Genomic DNA, 17605 nt, shown 5'->3' on the forward strand with positions numbered 1-17605 from the left:
ACAGAGGGATGATTATATGGTCCAATTATATTAGCACTGTTGAGAGATTGCACTAGCGAAAGTACGGACCCTATGCCTTATTTTTAAGCATTGCAATACTGTTTTTGTGCCCGTTTACTATTTGCTACCTTGCTGTTTTTATTTATTCAGATTATAAAAATATAATTCTACCATCAATATTACACTTTTATCATCATCTCTTTGCCGAACTAGTGCACCTATACAATTTTCCATTGAATTGGGTGTGTTGGGAACACAAGAGATTTCTTATATTTGGTTGCAGGGTCGTTTGAGAGAGACCATCTTCATCCTACACCCCGCATGGATTGATACACCTTAGGTCATCCACTTGAGGAAAAATTGATACTGTCCTACAAAACTCTGCGCTTGGAGGCCCAACACGTATGTATAAGAATAAAGTTGCATAGTAGACATCAGAGGCTAGGCAATACATTTATGCGTCAACACACGGGTCTTCAACCCTGCCGCCGTTCATGGAGACGGCGGATGGATGACGTGGTCGCCGATGCGGAATATAAAGGAAGTGGACGACGGCCGCCGCCGAAGGATAGGTTTAGGGCAGGTTTCTTTTTTATTCTAAATGTATTGAAAATCCGCCGTATTTGCATGGATCTCGTCCGGTTTATATGAAAATTCGCCGTGTTTGCATGGCTTTCGTCCGTTAGTTGAAACAGTGTTCGAAATGTATACGGGCAGCGTTGGATGGCCGCCTCCCGCATCCCTGTCCGCGGACCGGTCGTTCTATCCACGGATGAATGCCGGAGCAAATTTGCGGGTCAGTGTTCAAGATGCACTTAGGTCCATCATGAAAAGGTATTTTCATTTTGTTTTTTATTGTGGATGTCGCTATTTTTTTCTATAATCTTGTTTAAACATATTGTGGAGTCTATATGTTTGACTTTAATGAAAATTGATGCACATTATATTCTGGAATGAAAGGAGTACGAAGTAATTACAACATCTCCCTAAGTGTCACCCATTGTCCAACCAAAATGAGAAGAGCATCGCTATTCACAAGGAAACTAATCTCGCGCAGTAGAGTGAGTTTACAAACGGAAATCAACCAATTCTAGAGCTAAGCCTAAAATAAAATGGAAAAGAGAATATTTTTTTAAAATGTTGGTAGGAGAGCTACCAAATCCATTGATTAGAAAGGGTTATTGCAAGACCATCTTCAAAGGAAAAATGCATCACATAAGACGTGCTAAAAAAAAAGGGAAAATCAACCACTCGATTTATTGAGGAAAACCATGCAAAAACCTAAACAACGGTAAGCCACATCTAGATAAACTAGGTCTAAAGCATCACATGGCATACAAGACGCCAGCAAGGCCGACAATTCACGACACACATAACTAGAGGGTCGCTCGCTAACAGAGTGCACACGGAAACCATCGCATCAATCCGGTCTGCCATGAGCATATTCGTCAACCTCGTCGACGCCGAGGGACGACATGCCCTTTTGAAGGCAGACATATGCTGCTCTGATCCCACGAGAAATGACCAATATGGCTCATCTAACACTCTTCACATGTGAAGGCTCAGGCTGCACAACCTCGATGTCTGACGCACATCCGCTTCACCCACGAGCCACGAGTCCCTCTGACCATCTAACTCCAAGATAATGCCCTCAAGAGGGAGCGGCGTCGAGCATAGCCATCAATGCCGCCATCATTAAAATCTGTGCGACCATATCTAGGGATTCCTCCGAAGCATGGTGGTAAGAAAGGTAAGGACGACATCAACGCTTCCAACAAGGGGACGATGCATGTAGGCGCCGCCGTCCACAACTCCAGCCACAACCAAAGGACGGTTTTCACCAGCAGCCTCAATTGCCCAAATGCAAGGATAGAACTTCCTGCAGCCAGCACCCCGCCATCTTTAGGTTTGCGCGAGCTCAGGTTTGGGCCGCTCGCCTACAACCGCGACGCATTGTGCCCATGCTAGGCAACAACGCCGACGGATTCTCCATGCTGACCAGTGCCCGCACACCAAGCCGCCAACCCCCTCCCCCCGGGGCCACACCCCGCAGGAGCCCAAAACGGAGCCGACCGCCTGCACCTTGTGCCCTCATCGCCTCCGCGGCGCGGGCGCGCATCACTGCGCCATCCTAGTACGCCTCACCGTGCCCTGCTCGTCTTGAGGACGACACCATCCGAGACGCCAGCCTGTGGAGCCCAAATCTAGCCCGGCAGCTACGACCCCTGCTCACCCACAACCCCTATGGACAGGCGTCGACGGCTGATTGGTACTCCCACTACAGTAGTGTCAAAAACGCTATTATATTATGGGACGGAGAGAGTAGCTGATTGCGTTGTGTTTTTCTCTCCATGAAAGCAGAGTGTGCTTTGTCAACAACCCAGTAACGTGCTGATGAGCATCCAAAAAAAGTAATGCGCTGAGGGATTGACTATTCGTCACCTTGGGTGAGGAATATTTATTCTTCACCCACCTCTATTTTAACATCTATACACCGTAATTTTACGTTTCGTAAATTTTGTCTTATTTTAGACATAAAAAGAGAACGTAAGAAAACCTATAATCGTCATAATTTTTTTATGTTACGTAATATTACAAATGTAAAAATATAGTGTAAAATGTACATAAAATACAATTTTTGACCTATATTTTTTTGTTATGCCAAATTTTATGCAGTAAATCAACATGAATATGAATATTTGTATTTCAAATGTAATTTATTTATGAAATGATCATAAGTTTACCTCGGATGAAAAATAACTTATTTTGCACCTGGATGATGAATAGTAACACTAATGCATTTGTGTCTGCATGATGTGACATGATGTCTTGCGCACTACTAGCAGGCCATACAATAATTCCTCGGAATCTTTTGAAGGCAACAGGAGGAAGAAGGGGCAACAGATGCCCAAAAAACAAAGATATTTTCCGAGAGGAAGGTGCCTTCAGAGAAGAAGCACAGCTCAGCTGCGGACCTGCAGCTAGTCCGCTGCATCATCCTCAAAGTCAAGGTCTCCTCCTCCTCCCGCCAGCGACCTCCATTGTGACCGACAGGCAGGTGCACACACGCTCTTCCTTAGATCCTCTTCTTCGTCCTGCTTTCATTCCGCGCTCTGCCCGGAGGTCTCCCTCTCCCTCTCTCTGGCCGCCCGTTCTTGCTCGCCGGACTGCGCCGGCGGCCCAGGCCGCACTCTCTGCTTCCGGATCTGGCAGCCGGACCTAGGTATGGCGAATCTAATCCCCTTATTATCAGACTGTGATATGGGCTTCTGATTTGATCCCATTCTTGCCCGCCTTTCAGCAGTCCCCCCCCCCCATTCCACCCCCCCCCCCCCCCTCCAATTCTGCTCCTAACCTGTCTTGACTGCAGATATACTCATTCGTCATCCCTTCTTTGATGCTGCAGGACCCAAGCCTCCGGCAAACTGTGATGTGAATCATCGGCATGTGAGGGCGGCTTTCAAGCTATCCTGCTTGGCCCGATTACTAGTTTCGTCCTCAATTAGGTACCGATTTTTCTCTTTGAAAATATGTATCAAGTCATATTAGTTCGTTCACAGCTTGCAATGTGATTTTCACAACACAACCAAAACCACATGTCGGAAGAACGAGAAACTCCACGAACACGTCTTCCCGTACCAGGTTTAATCCTCGTGTTCGGCTGCAAAGTTAGACACCAGTGTCGCCGTGGCCATATGACATATTGACATATGGGGTTGCACGCAATGCCTGTCACATGTTGGCTTAGGGGCATATCAAAGTTTTAATTTTTCTGTACCGGCATATGAGGTTCGACATCTTTGTAGCATGTCCCTTTAAGGTGTTCTCTTCTGGGGGTGTATTTAGTATTCCCTCCTTCATGGAAGAACATTTCAATTTTGCTGACTTCTGTAACAATTGCAGCTATTTATTCCATCATAAGCATTAAAGTTCCATAGCGGACACAACCATATTTAAGCGATTAAGTAAGTCACGCAAATGTACTGCGTTTAGTTCTGTATTATGTATTAACATGAGTTAAATTTTCCTTCGTTCATAATGCCATTTACCAGGCCCATGAGCACAGCACTATATCTTTTTCCTTATATGTAATATACGGACCCAATTAGTAGTTCTATCAGATTATCTCAGTGTCATTAAATATCAACAGAACTACACATTCCATCCATGCATGAAACCAGTGGAGTTAAGTGTCAACAACGCTAGAAATTTTGAGTTGGAAAATTAGTGGAAATAAATCAAGCATTACAGAAATTTTCTCTCTGAACATATATATGAGCTAGCTTGCGACCTAATATTTTTGGAATGAAACCGGTTATCGTCCCATTTAACACGTGATCTATGTTTATTTTATTCAGCACAAATGGCGGAGGCTGTGCTCCTTGCTCTTGGAAAGATTGGGGATGTTTTAGCTGATGAGGTTGCCAAGGCCTTGGTGGCCAAGGTATTAGCAAAAGTTGGTAACCTGATTGATCTGAATGACAAGATTCAGCAGATAGAGATCCAGTTAAAAGCCATGAACAACGTCATACGGGAGATTGGCACAATGTACCTCACCAATGAATTCATGAAGGGTTGGATTGGGGAGGTGAGGAAGTTGGCCTACCGCGTTGAGGATGTACTGGACAAATACTCATATCACTCTCTTCAAATGGCGGAAGAAGGTTTTCTGAAGAAGCATTTCCTCAGAGGATCACATTATCTCCTGGTTTTCAGCCAAATTACTGATGAGGTAGTCAAGATAGAGAAGGACATCAAGCAAGTTATCGAGCTCAAGGGGTGGTCGCAACCACCCCAGTATGTTCATGACCCGCTTAGTGAGATGGAAAGACAACGGTCCCAAGATCGCTTCCCTGAACTTGTGAAAGATGAAGATCTGATTGGAATTGAAGAGAACAGGAGAATGCTGACTGAATGGCTGTACTCGGATGAGATGGACGGTAGGGTGATAACGGTGTCAGGTATGGGTGGCTTGGGAAAAACAACCCTCGTCACAAATGTGTATGAACGTGAAAAGGCCAACTTCCAAGCTCATGCTTGGGTGGTTGTGTCTCAGACCTACACCGTTGAAGCTCTGTTGAGGAAGTTACTCAGGAAGGTTGGTTACACTGAACAACCAGCATCATCTAACATTGACCGGATGGATGTGTATGACTTGAAGGAAGAAATAAAACGAACACTTCAAGATAGGAAATGTTTGTTCGTCTTGGATGATGTCTGGAACCAGGACGTGTACTATCAACTGCGAGATGCACTCCAGAATTCTCGTGAAAGCCGCATCATCATCACAACGCGGAATAACCATGTTGCTGCTGTTGCTCACTCGTCACGTCGTATCGATCTCAAGCCTTTGGGGGACAATGACGCATTTGAACTCTTCTGCAGAAGGGTCTTTTATAGCAAAAAGGACCAGCAGTGTCCTGATTATCTTTTGGAAACTGCTAAATCTATAGTTCATAGGTGTCGGGGACTGCCACTAGCAATTTTATCGATTGGCGGCCTCTTGTCTTCAAGGCCACAAACACAATATGATTGGGAGCAATTATACAATCAGCTTCCAACTGAGCTGTCGAACAATGATCATGTCAAGGCAGTTTTAAATCTGAGCTACCATGACCTGTCTGGAGACCTCAGAAACTGCTTCTTGTACTGTAGCTTATTCTCGAAAGACTACCCAATGTCACGTGAGACTCTTGTGAGGCTCTGGGTTGCAGAAGGCTTTGTGTTGAGAAAAGGAAATAGCACCCCAGAGGAGGTGGCCGAGGAAAACCTAAGAAAACTGATCCACCGCAATATGCTTGAAGTCATGGATAGAGATGAACTGGGAAGGGTGAACACCTGTACGATGCATGATATTGTGCGTGAGCTGGCTCTTTGTATTGCAAGGGAGGAGCGGTTTGTATCCACAAACGACTATGGCACAATTCAACAGATGGATATGGATGCTCGTCGTCTGTCATCATGTGGATGGAAAGAGAATACTGCACGGAAACTTGAACTTCCACGTCTTCGAACTCTAGTGTCGCTAGGAGCAACACCTGCCATGCTATCCTCAGTTTTGTCGAAATCCAGCTATCTGACTGTCCTCGAGCTACAAGACTCTGAAATCACTGAAGTACCAGCATTGATAGGGACACTCTTCAATTTACGTTACATTGGCTTGCGCCGCACTAAGGTCAGGTCACTCCCGGGCTCTGTTGAGAAACTATCTAACCTGCAAACTCTGGACATCAAGCAAACTAAAATAGAGAAACTGCCAAGTGGGATTGTGAAGCTCAAGAATCTACGGCACCTATTTGCTGATAGATTTGCTGATGAGAAGCAGACGGAGTTTCGGTACTTCATCGGAGTTCAAGCACCTAAAGAACTGTCCAGTATTGAAGAGCTGCAGACTCTTGAGACCATCCAAGCCAGCAAGGACTTGGCCGAGCAGCTGAAGACAATGATGCAACTTAGAACTCTGTGGATTGACAACATAAGTTCCGCTGATTGCGCAAATATTTTCGACACCCTGTCAAATATGAAACATCTTTCCAGCTTGCTTCTTTCCGGGAAGGATGAGAATGAGGCACTTTGTTTCGAGGCTCTCAAGCCAAGGTCTACACATCTCCACAAGTTGATCATCAGAGGGAAATGGGCAAAGGGAACATTGGACTGCCCAATATTCCGTAGCCATGGGGAAAATCTCAAGTATCTAGCACTAAGCTGGTGCCACCTTGGGGAAGATGAAGATCCACTAGGGATGCTTGCACCACACCTGCGGAACCTCACATATCTGAGACTTAACAACATGCGCAGCGCAAATGTCTTGGTTCTTTCTGCAGATTCCTTTCCTCTGCTGAAGACGCTTGTGTTAAAGGACATGCCTCATGTGAACGAGCTAAAGATCATGGATGGCGCCCTTCCATGCATTGATGGTCTGTATGTCGTTTCGTTGTCGAAGCTTGGCAAGGTCCCTCAAGGCATCGAATCCCTTGGTTCCCTGAAGAAGCTTTGGCTGCTGCGCTTGCACAGGGACTTCAAAACTCAGTGGGACATGAACGGAATGCACCAGAAGATGACGCGCGTTCCAGAGGTTCGTGTTTGAATGCGGCATAGTGGTTCTTTCTGCACTGACATCCACGTCATTCTTGATTTAATAATTCTGGCATGTTATAATTATTCAGACATCATTTGCGAGTCTTGTACTTCCATATCGTGATACGGTTTCTGTTCTGACAATGTCGGTGTTCATTGCCTTCAGGAGGCCCTGTACTTTTTTTGTATTATTGCAGTTTCATTTTGTAAAACTGATTTCAGGAAACAGTTGTGTCGAACATGTGAGAAAACAGTGTTGTAAAATTTGTTTACCTTGTTGTAACAGTGTTGTAAAATTTGTTTACCTTGTTGTCAGTAGATACCGCCCGATCTATGTTTCTACTGCATCCTGGTTGTCGTTCTCGAAGAGGCGCATCCTCGATCAAGAATGATTTCCATGTCCAAGTGAAGCCCCTGCTTGAGTTGAGAGTCCGAGAGGCGGGATTTGGTAGGAGCAAGGAGCTCAACAACTGCAGTGTTTATTGTGTGAAGAAAATGTTGTGTTTTAGTAACAGTAGTTTTGATTCTTCTTTAGGCCGCTGCTGGAGTTTGTATCTGTACGGCTTTACTGATCTGTACTGTTTGAATAGGTTCGGTACTACCGTCAGAAAATGCTGCTGGCTTTCCGTTTCCTGCACAGCTGCACGTACACAATTCATTTCGTGTATAGCGGGAACACCATGATGGGCATTTCATCAAGTATCACATGGAGGTCGCCGAGGGTCTCCTTCTTCCGCGTCTCCGGCACAGCCTTGGCCGGGGGGCAGCCGCACCGTTTCGAGGGGTCATCTGCGACCTCGTCTTCACCCCAGAGGCGGGCACTTTTCTCGGGTTCGCCGAGCATAGAGAGGGTAGCAGGAGCAGGCGTAGGTTGGCTTGCAGGAGGAGGAAGAAGAAAGAAGCAGAGAAGTGCAGCGCAGAGGAGAGTTATTTTTTCTGAGGGGCACGCACACAGGAGGAGATCACCTGGCTGTTGGGCTCCCTGGATTTTGTGGGCCGTGGGAGGCACAGCCCAGCAAGGATTGCTGCCCCGCCCCTAATTCATCGAGTGGGTTTGTTTTGTACCACATCGGCTGTGGAGGGAAGAGTGTGAGGGGTGGCCGGGTATAAGATGGGACAGCGGGCGAGCGGTTAGAGGCATCTTTGCGCTTGGGGCAATGACGCAGCTAGTGAGGTTATACCGAGGCGCGTCAATTGCTGGTTGAAAACTATTTCCAAACCCCCTCTTTGGCCCTCCGGGGACATTGAGAATTTCTGAAAGGGCTCCTTCCCTTCGGGGAGGGCAAAGCCCACAAATCCAACGATGAAAGTATTTGTTCAGTTTTTTTAGCTCCATTGGCCCTAGTAGCACAGTAATAGTTCATTTTCAATGACTTGACATCACGATTGATGCTGCCGTTGGTACATAAATGTAAGCTAGTACTACAAAAATGCACAAATGTATACTACAGATGAAGCTGCCGCGGATCTGTGTTAACATCAGTGGCACAAATGCAAAGCCTGACCACCGAAATATACTTATGTTTTAGGAACTGTTTGAGCACGCCGGATGAGAAAGCACATATCATCAATACAGGCCACTGCCATGGCCTTCTTCTCCCTCTTGCTCCTCCTCCTTCTCGCCACCCATGGCGTGTCCCCCCTTCTTGGCTTCACGCGGAGCGACTTCGTCTTCGGCGCCGCCACCTCCGCGTACCAGGTAGTAACTGGATATTGGTTTGGCTTTATCAGCCAGCATTGGTCTCTTACAAATTTCCCTCTGTTTCTCTTGCCCTTAATGCAGTACGAGGGCGCTGTCGCGGAGGATGGCAGGAGCCCAGGCATCTGATCTGGGACACCTTCACTCACGCTGGTAATCAACCAACTTGTCGGTTTCTGTCAGTTTTCAAAACAAAACAAAAATCTGTTCGCTTCTGACGGGTATGTACTCTGTAAGTTTATACATTGAAATTAGTCAATATTAGAGCCGGGTATACGCAAATGAGAGAATATGGTAAGCAACACGTCTTTCTTTCCCGGGTAGCTAGGGAAAAGCCTTCCTTTCCTCTCTCCATCGTTGATCATGTGGGTTCGCCTCTTCTCTGCTACTAGATAGGTTATTGTTTTAGCCCTTGACACTTGAACATATGGTGTCTCTTATTCTTCGAGTCAGTCCTCGGGCTCCGATCTTCCTCAAGTTCGTTCGTCGGGTCAGATTAGACGGAGCTCCGGTGTGGATTTATGCCAGCTCCTCGGGGGTTAGGGTTACTCGTCATGGGTACATGATGGCAAGATTTGTAGTCAGGTTCTTCAGATCGATTCAAGGATTCAACGACGATGCCTGTGGCTCCGGGGCGCTGGTCCTAGGGCCACATGCATAAAAGCTTTCTGTCTGTCATTGACATGGTCAGTCCAGCTTCGGTATGAGAGGGCCACTGAGGCGCGTCAGCGGAAGGTGATCCAGAAATATCAATGTACTTTTCTATTATTATATTTGAAGTGCTTTATACTTCTGATAAACTTTATAATAGATCCTAATGTTTTTTGCAAGAATAATTAGTCGGCGGAGTTTGAAATCAGAGCGTGCTTTGCCAACAACCAAGCCGATAACTTGTTGACGTCTCCATAATGCGTCACGGTTTCTTGTGCACTGGGCCGCCAGTAGGATAGGAGTGTACCTACCATATAATTTCCGGGAATATTTGAAGGCAGAAGCAGGAAGAAGGTTTTCTCAAACTTATAAAAACAATCAAAATATAAAAAAGGAAGACAGGACAATAACCAAAGACTTGACTTCCCCAAGGTGCCTTCGGAGAGAAACAAAGCCACGGACCTGCAGCGAGTCAAGGTCTCCTCCTTCTCCTCCTCCTCACACCACGGAGCTCCATTGCACACACGCTCTTCCTTATCTTAGCTTAGATTCCGTCTCTGCTGGGAGGCGTGCGTCTCTCTCTGGCCGCCCGGGCTTGCTCGTCGGACTGCGCCGGCGCGGCGGAGGAGGCCGCACTTTGTGCTTCTGGATCTGGCAGCCGGACCTAGGTTGTCGCGTGGAAATGGCAAATCGAGTCCCCGTATCAGGGTGACATGCCGTTCTGATTTCATTTCTGCTCCTGAGCATAAATAAATACTCACCCCCTCTTCTTCCATGCCGCAGAGTCAACCAACTGCCAGGACGGACCGGACAGGCCTCGCCTCCGGCCGACTCTGATGTGATTCTCAAGTTTCATCTTTGGATGAGAGCTGTGTCCCCCGTGGTTGTTGATGCCAAATCGCCAACCCGTGGTCAATCTTTCCTGTCAGTTGCGCACGCTGCTCGGCCCTCAAAGTTATCCTGCTTGACTGACTGAACAGTTGCTTTGTCACCAGGTAATGATTTTGACTGAATATGCACCATGTCAGATTAGTTCATTCACAGCTTGCAAGTTTCCCAACACAACTAAAATCGCATGTTGAACAACCAACTACCTTCCCAGAAACCACATACCATGTACTCCATCCGTCCGAAAAAGCTTGTCCCTTAATTGGATGTATCTAGCACGAAGTTAGTGCTAGATACATCCATTTGAGAAACAAGGTTGGGACAAGTTTTTTTGGACGGAGGGAGTAATTAGCACTCTTGTTGTATAATTATTATGCAAACGTGCGTGTAATTCTCTAGTACTATGTATTGACATGTCTTAAATCTTTCCTTCGTTCATGCTACGGTTTATCAGGCCCATGAGCAAAACTCTATATCTCTTTGGTCATCACGGACCCTGTTAGTACTTTTGTCTGATTATCTCAGTGTCAGACGACAAAAAGTGATGATTATACATATTTATCTAGTACTGGTACATTGACACCAGGTATCTTCTCCCATGATACATTAATAAAAAAAAATCTTAAATATCGACAGACCTACTCATTCCATCCATGCACGAAACCAGTGGAGTAAGTGTCAACAAACCTATAAATTTTCAGTTTGAAAACTAGTGGAAGTAAAACAACCATTGGAGAAAGTTTCTCTCTGTTCATGCAAGCTAACGCTCGACTTAATTTTCTTGGATGAAATTGGTTATTGCCCCATTTAACACATTGATCTATGTTTATTTTGTTCAGCACAAATGGCGGAGGCGGCGCTCGTTGCTCTCGGAAAGATTAGGAATGTCTTAGCTGATGAAGCTACCAAGGCTTTGCTGGCCAAGCTGTCAGAAAAAGTTAGTAATCTGATTGATCTGGATGACAAGATTGAGGGAATAGCGAAGCAATTAAATACAATGAAGAACGTCATACAGCAGATAGGCACGCCGTACCTCGCCGACAAAGTCGTAAAGGGTTGGATTGGGGAGGTGAGGAAGTTGGCCTACCATGTTGAGGATGTGATGGACAAATACTCATATCACTCTCTTCATGTGGAAAAAGGGTTTCTGAAGAAGTGCCTCAAAGGATCACATTATGTCCGGGTTTTCAGTCAAATTGCCGATTAGGTAGTCAAGATAGAGAAGGAGATAAAGCAAGTTATTGAACTCAAGGAGCAATGGCTGCAACCATCCCAGCTTGTTCATGACCCACGCACTGAGATGGAAAGACAACGGTCCCAAGATAGCTTCCCTGAACTTGTGAAAGATGAAGATCTTATTGGAATTGAAGATAACAGGCGAATGATGACTGAATGGTTGTACTCGGATGAGATGGAGACTACGGTGATAACGGTGTCGGGTATGGGTGGGTTGGGAAAAACAACCCTCGTCACAAAAATGTGTATGAACGTGAAAAGGTCAACTTCCAAACTAGTGCGTGGATGGTTGTGTCTCAGACCTACACTTTGGATGCTCTGTTGAGGAAGTTACTCGAGAAGGTTACCGAACAACCATCATCACCTAACATTGACAGGATGGATGTGCATGACTTGAAGGAAGAAATAAAGCGAAAGCTTAAAGATAGGAAATGTTTAATTGTATTGGATGATGTCTGGAACAAGGAGGTGTACTCTCAAATGCGAGATGCATTCCAGAATTCTCATGCAAGTCGCATCATCATCACAACACGGAACAATCATGTTGCTGCTGTTGCTCACTTGACACGCCGTATCGATCTCAAGCCTTTGGGGAATGCTCACGCATTCGAACTCTTCTGCAGGAGGGTCTTTTATATCAAGAAGGACCATGAGTATGAATGTCCCAATCATCTCATGAAAACTGCTAGGTCTATAGTTGATAGGTGTCAGGGTCTACCACTAGAAATTCTATCAATAGGTGGTGTTTTGTCTGAGGCCACAAACACAATACTCTTGGGAGCAGATACGCAATCAACTCTCAACTGAGCTGTCGAAGAATGATCATCTCCGGGCAGTTTTAAATCTGAGCTACCATGACCTATCTGGAGACCTCAGAAACTGCCTTTTGTATTGCAGCCTCTTCCCGGAAGACTACCCAATGACACGTGAGAGCCTTGTGAGGCTGTGGGTTGCAGAAGGCTTTGTGTGTAGCAAAGGAAATAGCACCCCGGAGGAGGTGGCCGAGGGAAACCTGACGGAACTGATATACCGCAATATGCTTGAAGTCAAGGAGACAGATGAACTGGGAAGGGTGAGCACCTGTACGATGCATGATATCGTGCGAGACCTGGCTCTTTGTGTTGCAAGCGAGGAGCAGTTTGTATGTGCAAATGATTATGCCACATTGATACATATGAATAAGGATGATCGTCGTCTATCATCATGCGGATGGAAAGGCAATACTGCACTGAAAATTAAGCTTCCCCGTCTTCGAACTCTAGTGTCAGTAGGAGCAATTTCATCCATGCCTGCCATGCCGTTCTCAGTTTCGTCAGAATCCAGCTACCTGACTGTCCTCGAGCTACAAGACTCTGAAATCACTGAAGTGCCGGCATGGATAGGTACACTCTTCAATTTACGTTACATTGGCTTACGCCGCACCAAGGTGAGGTCACTCCCGGACTCTGTTGAGAAACTATCGAACCTGCAAACTCTGGACATCAAGCAAACTAACATAGAGACCCTACCAAGAGGGATTGCTAAGATCAAGAATCTACGGCACCTCTTAGCTGATAGATATGCTGATGAGAAGCAGACGGAGTTTCGATACTTTGTCGGAATCCAAGCACCAAAAGAACTGCCCAACATCGAGGGGCTGCAGACTCTTGAGACCATCCAAGCCAACAAAGACTTGGCTGAGCAGCTGGAGAGAATGGTGCAACTGCGAACTCTGTGGACTGACAACATAAGTTCTGCTGAATGTGCAAATATTTTTGCTGCCCTGTCAAATATGCCGCTTCTTTCCAGCCTGCTTCTTGCTGGAAGAGATGAGAACGAGGCACTTTGTTTCGAGTCCCTCCAGCCAATGTCCACACATCTCCACAAGCTGATCATCAGAGGGAAATGGGCCAAGGGAACGCTGGACTGCCCGATATTCCGCAGCCATGGAGAAAATCTCAAGTATCTAGCTCTAAGCTGGTGTCACCTTTGGGAAGACGAGGATCCACTAGGGATGCTTGCACCACACTTGCCAAACCTCACATATCTGCGACTCAACAACATGCGCAGTGCAAACATTTTGGTTCTTTCTGCAGACTCCTTTCCTCACCTGAAGAGCCTTACGCTAAAGCACATGCATAATGTCAACGAGCTAAAGATCATCGATGGCGCCCTTCCATGCATCGAAGGTTTGTATGTTGTGTCATTGACGAAGCTGGATAAGGTCCCTCAGGGCATTGAATCCCTTGGTTCCCTGAAGAAGCTCTGGCTGCTGGGCTTGCACGGGGGCTTCAAAACTCAGTGGGACAAGAACGGAATGCAGCAGAAGATGGTGCATGTTCAGGAGCTTCGTGTCTGAATGTGGGTTTCTGCAGTGGCATTCTGGTATGGCGCAAGCAACCACGGCGTCTAAGATCATTCTTAATCATTCTCGTATGTTATACGTAATTATTAAGACATCATTTGCGAGTCTTGTACTTGTGTATCATCTTACGATTTCTGTTCTTAAAATATCGTGTTTGCTGCCTTCAGGAGACCCTGTACCTTTTACGTTGTTTCAGTTGCATGCTGTAATATTGGTTTCAGGAAACAGTTGTATGGAACATGTGAGAAAATAATGTTGTAGAACTTGTTTACCTTGTTTGTAGTTTTAGATACCGCTCAATCTATGTTTCTACCGCATCCTGGTTCTCGTTCTGGAAAAGTCGCATCCTCGATTGAGACGTGATTACATTATCTTTTCAGCGTCCAGATATCTTAGGTACACTGCCGATGAGCATGTAAGATTATTATACACTTGTAAGCAGCAGATCATCACACCACCCGTCCTTGTCTCGCCCATCTGGTTGCACGATTGGGAGTTGATGGACACACGTGGTTTGTTCACTCGTTGCGCTCAAAAAAAGTAATGAGAGTCGGGGACCGGGCGGTGGAACCGTTTGAGCAGGCAGGATGAGCGACGTCGTCCTATAAGCTAACCGTAATGTATATCATGGCCACAAAAGCACATATGATCAGTACAGGCCGCTGCCATGGCCTTCTTCTCCCTCTTGCTCCTCCTGCTCCTCACCGCCCATGGCACGCCCCCTGCTCTCGGCTTCACGCGGAGCGACTTCCCGCCGGACTTCGTCTTCGGTGCCGCCACCTCCGCCTACCAGGTAACTGGATATTGGTTTGGCTTTATCAGCTAGCGTTGGTCTCTTACAAATTTCACTCTGTTTCTCTTGCCCTCAGTTCCCTGCTCTGGTTAATTTGCTCTGTTTTTTAATGCAGTACGAGGGCGCTGTAGCTGAGGATGGCAGGAGCCCAAGCATATGGGACATCTTCACTCACGCTGGTAATCAACCAATTTGTCGGTTTTGTGCATCTCGTGGATCAAATACCCCTGCCTGTCTGTCAGTTTTCAAAGAGATTTTTTACGGTGCATCATACTACCTATGGAACCGGGTAGTATTGAATCATCTCAGCCGTTGATTAGCAGGGTAGTTTTGTCTTTTTTTCTTAATTAGAAAAATCCCATGCGGTGTCGGTGACCATCCTCCTGAGGCTTAGTCGTTGCCATCGCCGGTCATCAACGTGCATGTCCAACAATCGATCAGAGGAGCTAGCCTCCGTGCCATTAAGTGGGAGATTCAAGTCGCCGGCCGAGCATCGGATCAACCACCAGGCCGCGGAGCCGCCGCTGCAGCGTCCTGATCAGTGGCGCCCTCGTCGCTGCAGGTCTCTAGGAGGTGCCGTCGCTGCCTGTGCCTGCTTCGCTTGCGTGTGGCGGCCGCAGCTGCCGCTTGATCACCGGAAAACAATCAGCTAATCATCGACGTACTAGTGCCTCAGAACACTGAACAATCAACTTTTGTGCATGGTGATTTCCTTGGCAAAAATACCGTCCGGCAAGGATCCGCCGGAAAGTATTAGGACGGACCGGTCCCTGCAGTCCCGTGGGAGCAGGATAAACCCAGAAGAAAACACACGGATTTCTCAACGGTGTAGAGTTTTGGTATTTACTTTGTTAGCCTTCCAATTTTACCCCTTAAACAAAATATACTACTGATTTTTCCTAGTAGTATTAGTGGATCTAGTCCATTGAATGACTTGAAATGCACGGTTCATATTATTTTGATGTACCGTAAAAGGTCTCTTTTCAAAACAAAACAAAATCTGTTTGCCTCCGAAAGACAGGGAAAATGGCGGACAAAAGCACAGGGGACGTCGCTTCTGACGGGTACCACAAGTACAAGGTAATCACGGTCAAAATTTACATGGCCGACATGGATGATAACCTGAACATTCTGTGGAAGGGAAAAAAATGTCCGATTGTTGTTTGTTTCAGATTATATTAATACTGGGCAGCATCATCCGAGTTTCAGGATGATGTCAAGCTCATGGCTGACACTAACCTGGAGGCTTACAGATTCTCCATCTCCTGGCCAAGGCTTATTCCAAGTATAAAAGCTTTCCACAATATCTCTATTGCTGTATAAAATTTGCACGGACAATAATAACTGAACTTTGGCTTGCAGATGGGAGGGGAGCTGTCAATCCAAAGGGGTTAGAGTACTACAACAACCTTATAAATGAGCTGGTGAAACATGGTAAGCTTATTTATGAGTAATAGCTTATAAATTCCATTGTACTGACAAACCATTTCATCTTTCACCAATATACTGTTACCTCCGTAACATTTTATAAGACGTTTTTAAAGTCTATGACAGTGTCAAAAAACTTCTTCTATCAAGTTGCAGAGGGAGTACATGAGAAGCTGTGGAAATCTACCATAGTTGTCCAACAAATATTCGTCCCTTTATTCTTCACTATCTGAACCAATGTCCTTGTTGTTTAGGGATTCAAATCCATGTGATGCTTTACCATCTTGATTTCCCGCAAGTTTTGGATGATGAATATGGAGGATGGTTAAGCCCTAGTTGTGTAAGATCCTGCAATTTTTCCATTGTGGTGATGAAATTTCTCAAAATCTGAAATTGATCAACCTTTTCTAGAATTTAGATCATGGAGGTCGTCTATGCAAAATTATGTGCAGATAATTGAATGACCCCTACTTTCTCAGTTATCTATTTCGTAACAGGTGGCACTGCAAAATGCAGGGAGGATTTCACGGCATTTGCAGATGTATGCTTTAGAGAGTTTGGAGACAGGGTTTCCTTCTGGACTACGATGAGCGAACCTAATGTCATCCCAGCCGACTCGTATGGTAGTGGAACATTTCCACCCGGGCGTTGCTCTGATCCTTTTGGGCGAACAAAATGTACCGCGGGGAACTCGACCGTGGAACCGTACATAGCAGCTCATAACATGATATTGGCACATGCATCTGCTACTAGACTTTACAGAGAAAATATCAAGTTAGTGTGCCCAAAATTAACAACTCTTGTCTTCCGGCAGATTTAAATTGTAATCTAAGATTAGTTAAGAAACACTAGTATTGTCAAACCAATCAAGAATAAAGTACTCCCTCTGTCCCAAAATAAGTGACTGATTTAGTACAATGGTGTACTTGTGTTGTACTACTTGCTAACTTCATAATTTACTACAGAGTTTTCATGATTACAACTTGTTTGTATAATATTATATTTTCTATTTTTTTAGAAACAATATTGTATGCTAACAAAAATATTCTTGGGTGTAGGCCGTGCAAATGGGAGTTGTTGGCATAAATGTTTACTCCTATTGGACCTATCCTTTGACGAACTGTACTCTAGGCCCATAGGGAAACACTGGATTATTCTGGGTGAAAGAAATTGTTGTAAGTACATAATTTAACTTTTCTATATATACGAATTGCATTGTGGGCTATGTTTTCAAGAAACATAGGTCTGAAGATCTAGGACAAAAACCCCTAATTCTCAACTTAATCTTTTGCAAAAAACACAGGTTGGTGGCTTTGGCCCATTTGAGACGATTATGACATGTGGGTCCTGCAAAAACCGACGTGGCTGATTAGTACATTTGTAACCCTAGTATGACATTATAACTCTGCTGCCCAACATGGTGTGTATGGAAAAGAATCTCCTACACTTTGTAGAAGTAACTCGCCTAAGTCTTGAACATTTGAGGTAC

General features: G+C 45.5%; 2 protein-coding genes, 1 non-coding gene and 1 pseudogene across 4 annotated transcripts; all 4 read left to right on the forward strand.

Moving 5' to 3' along the window:
• Positions 1 to 2904: 2904 nt before the first annotated feature.
• Positions 2905 to 7381, forward strand: LOC125545853 (disease resistance protein RPM1-like). Of its 2 annotated transcripts, none has more exons than XM_048709896.1 (3): positions 2905 to 3223; positions 3407 to 3506; positions 4359 to 7381. In XM_048709896.1, the coding sequence occupies exon 3, from the start codon at positions 4364 to 4366 to the stop codon at positions 7085 to 7087; it is 2724 nt and encodes a 907-aa protein (XP_048565853.1). In that variant the 5' UTR covers positions 2905 to 3223; positions 3407 to 3506; positions 4359 to 4363; the 3' UTR covers positions 7088 to 7381. The 2 variants fall into 2 exon arrangements, with proteins under 2 accessions (XP_048565853.1, XP_048565854.1); XM_048709897.1 differs by having other exon boundaries at positions 2907 to 3058.
• Positions 7382 to 8216: 835 nt separating this feature from the next.
• Positions 8217 to 8367, forward strand: LOC125549793. Its single transcript, XR_007301512.1, has one exon. It is a non-coding gene; the product is annotated as a U4 spliceosomal RNA (small nuclear RNA).
• Positions 8368 to 9863: 1496 nt separating this feature from the next.
• LOC125545852 lies at positions 9864 to 14166 on the forward strand (annotated as a pseudogene).
• Positions 14167 to 14492: 326 nt separating this feature from the next.
• LOC125545857 (beta-glucosidase 3-like) lies at positions 14493 to 17605 on the forward strand. Its single transcript, XM_048709904.1, has 9 exons — positions 14493 to 14688; positions 14804 to 14867; positions 15710 to 15768; positions 15898 to 15973; positions 16051 to 16122; positions 16371 to 16451; positions 16596 to 16894; positions 17175 to 17291; positions 17420 to 17605. Exons 1-8 carry the CDS (start codon positions 14563 to 14565, stop codon positions 17253 to 17255), a joined length of 858 nt encoding a protein of 285 aa, XP_048565861.1. The 5' UTR covers positions 14493 to 14562; the 3' UTR covers positions 17256 to 17291; positions 17420 to 17605.

The sequence above is a fragment of the Triticum urartu genome, chromosome 3 (assembly GCF_003073215.2).
Source record: "Triticum urartu cultivar G1812 chromosome 3, Tu2.1, whole genome shotgun sequence".
Classification (NCBI taxonomy): Eukaryota; Viridiplantae; Streptophyta; class Magnoliopsida; order Poales; family Poaceae; genus Triticum; species Triticum urartu.

Bases quoted from the DNA above. Each gene is read 5' to 3' on its own strand.
- LOC125545853 (XM_048709896.1), top strand. From the start codon at position 4,364: ATGGCGGAGGCTGTGCTCCTTGCTCTTGGAAAGATTGGGGATGTTTTA.
- LOC125545857 (XM_048709904.1), top strand. From the start codon at position 14,563: ATGGCCTTCTTCTCCCTCTTGCTCCTCCTGCTCCTCACCGCCCATGGC. The intron at 16,123-16,370 runs GTAAGCTTATTT...CTTGTTGTTTAG, and splicing joins AAATGAGCTGGTGAAACATG to GGATTCAAATCCATGTGATG. The intron at 16,452-16,595 runs GTTGTGTAAGAT...CTACTTTCTCAG, and splicing joins TGGAGGATGGTTAAGCCCTA to TTATCTATTTCGTAACAGGT.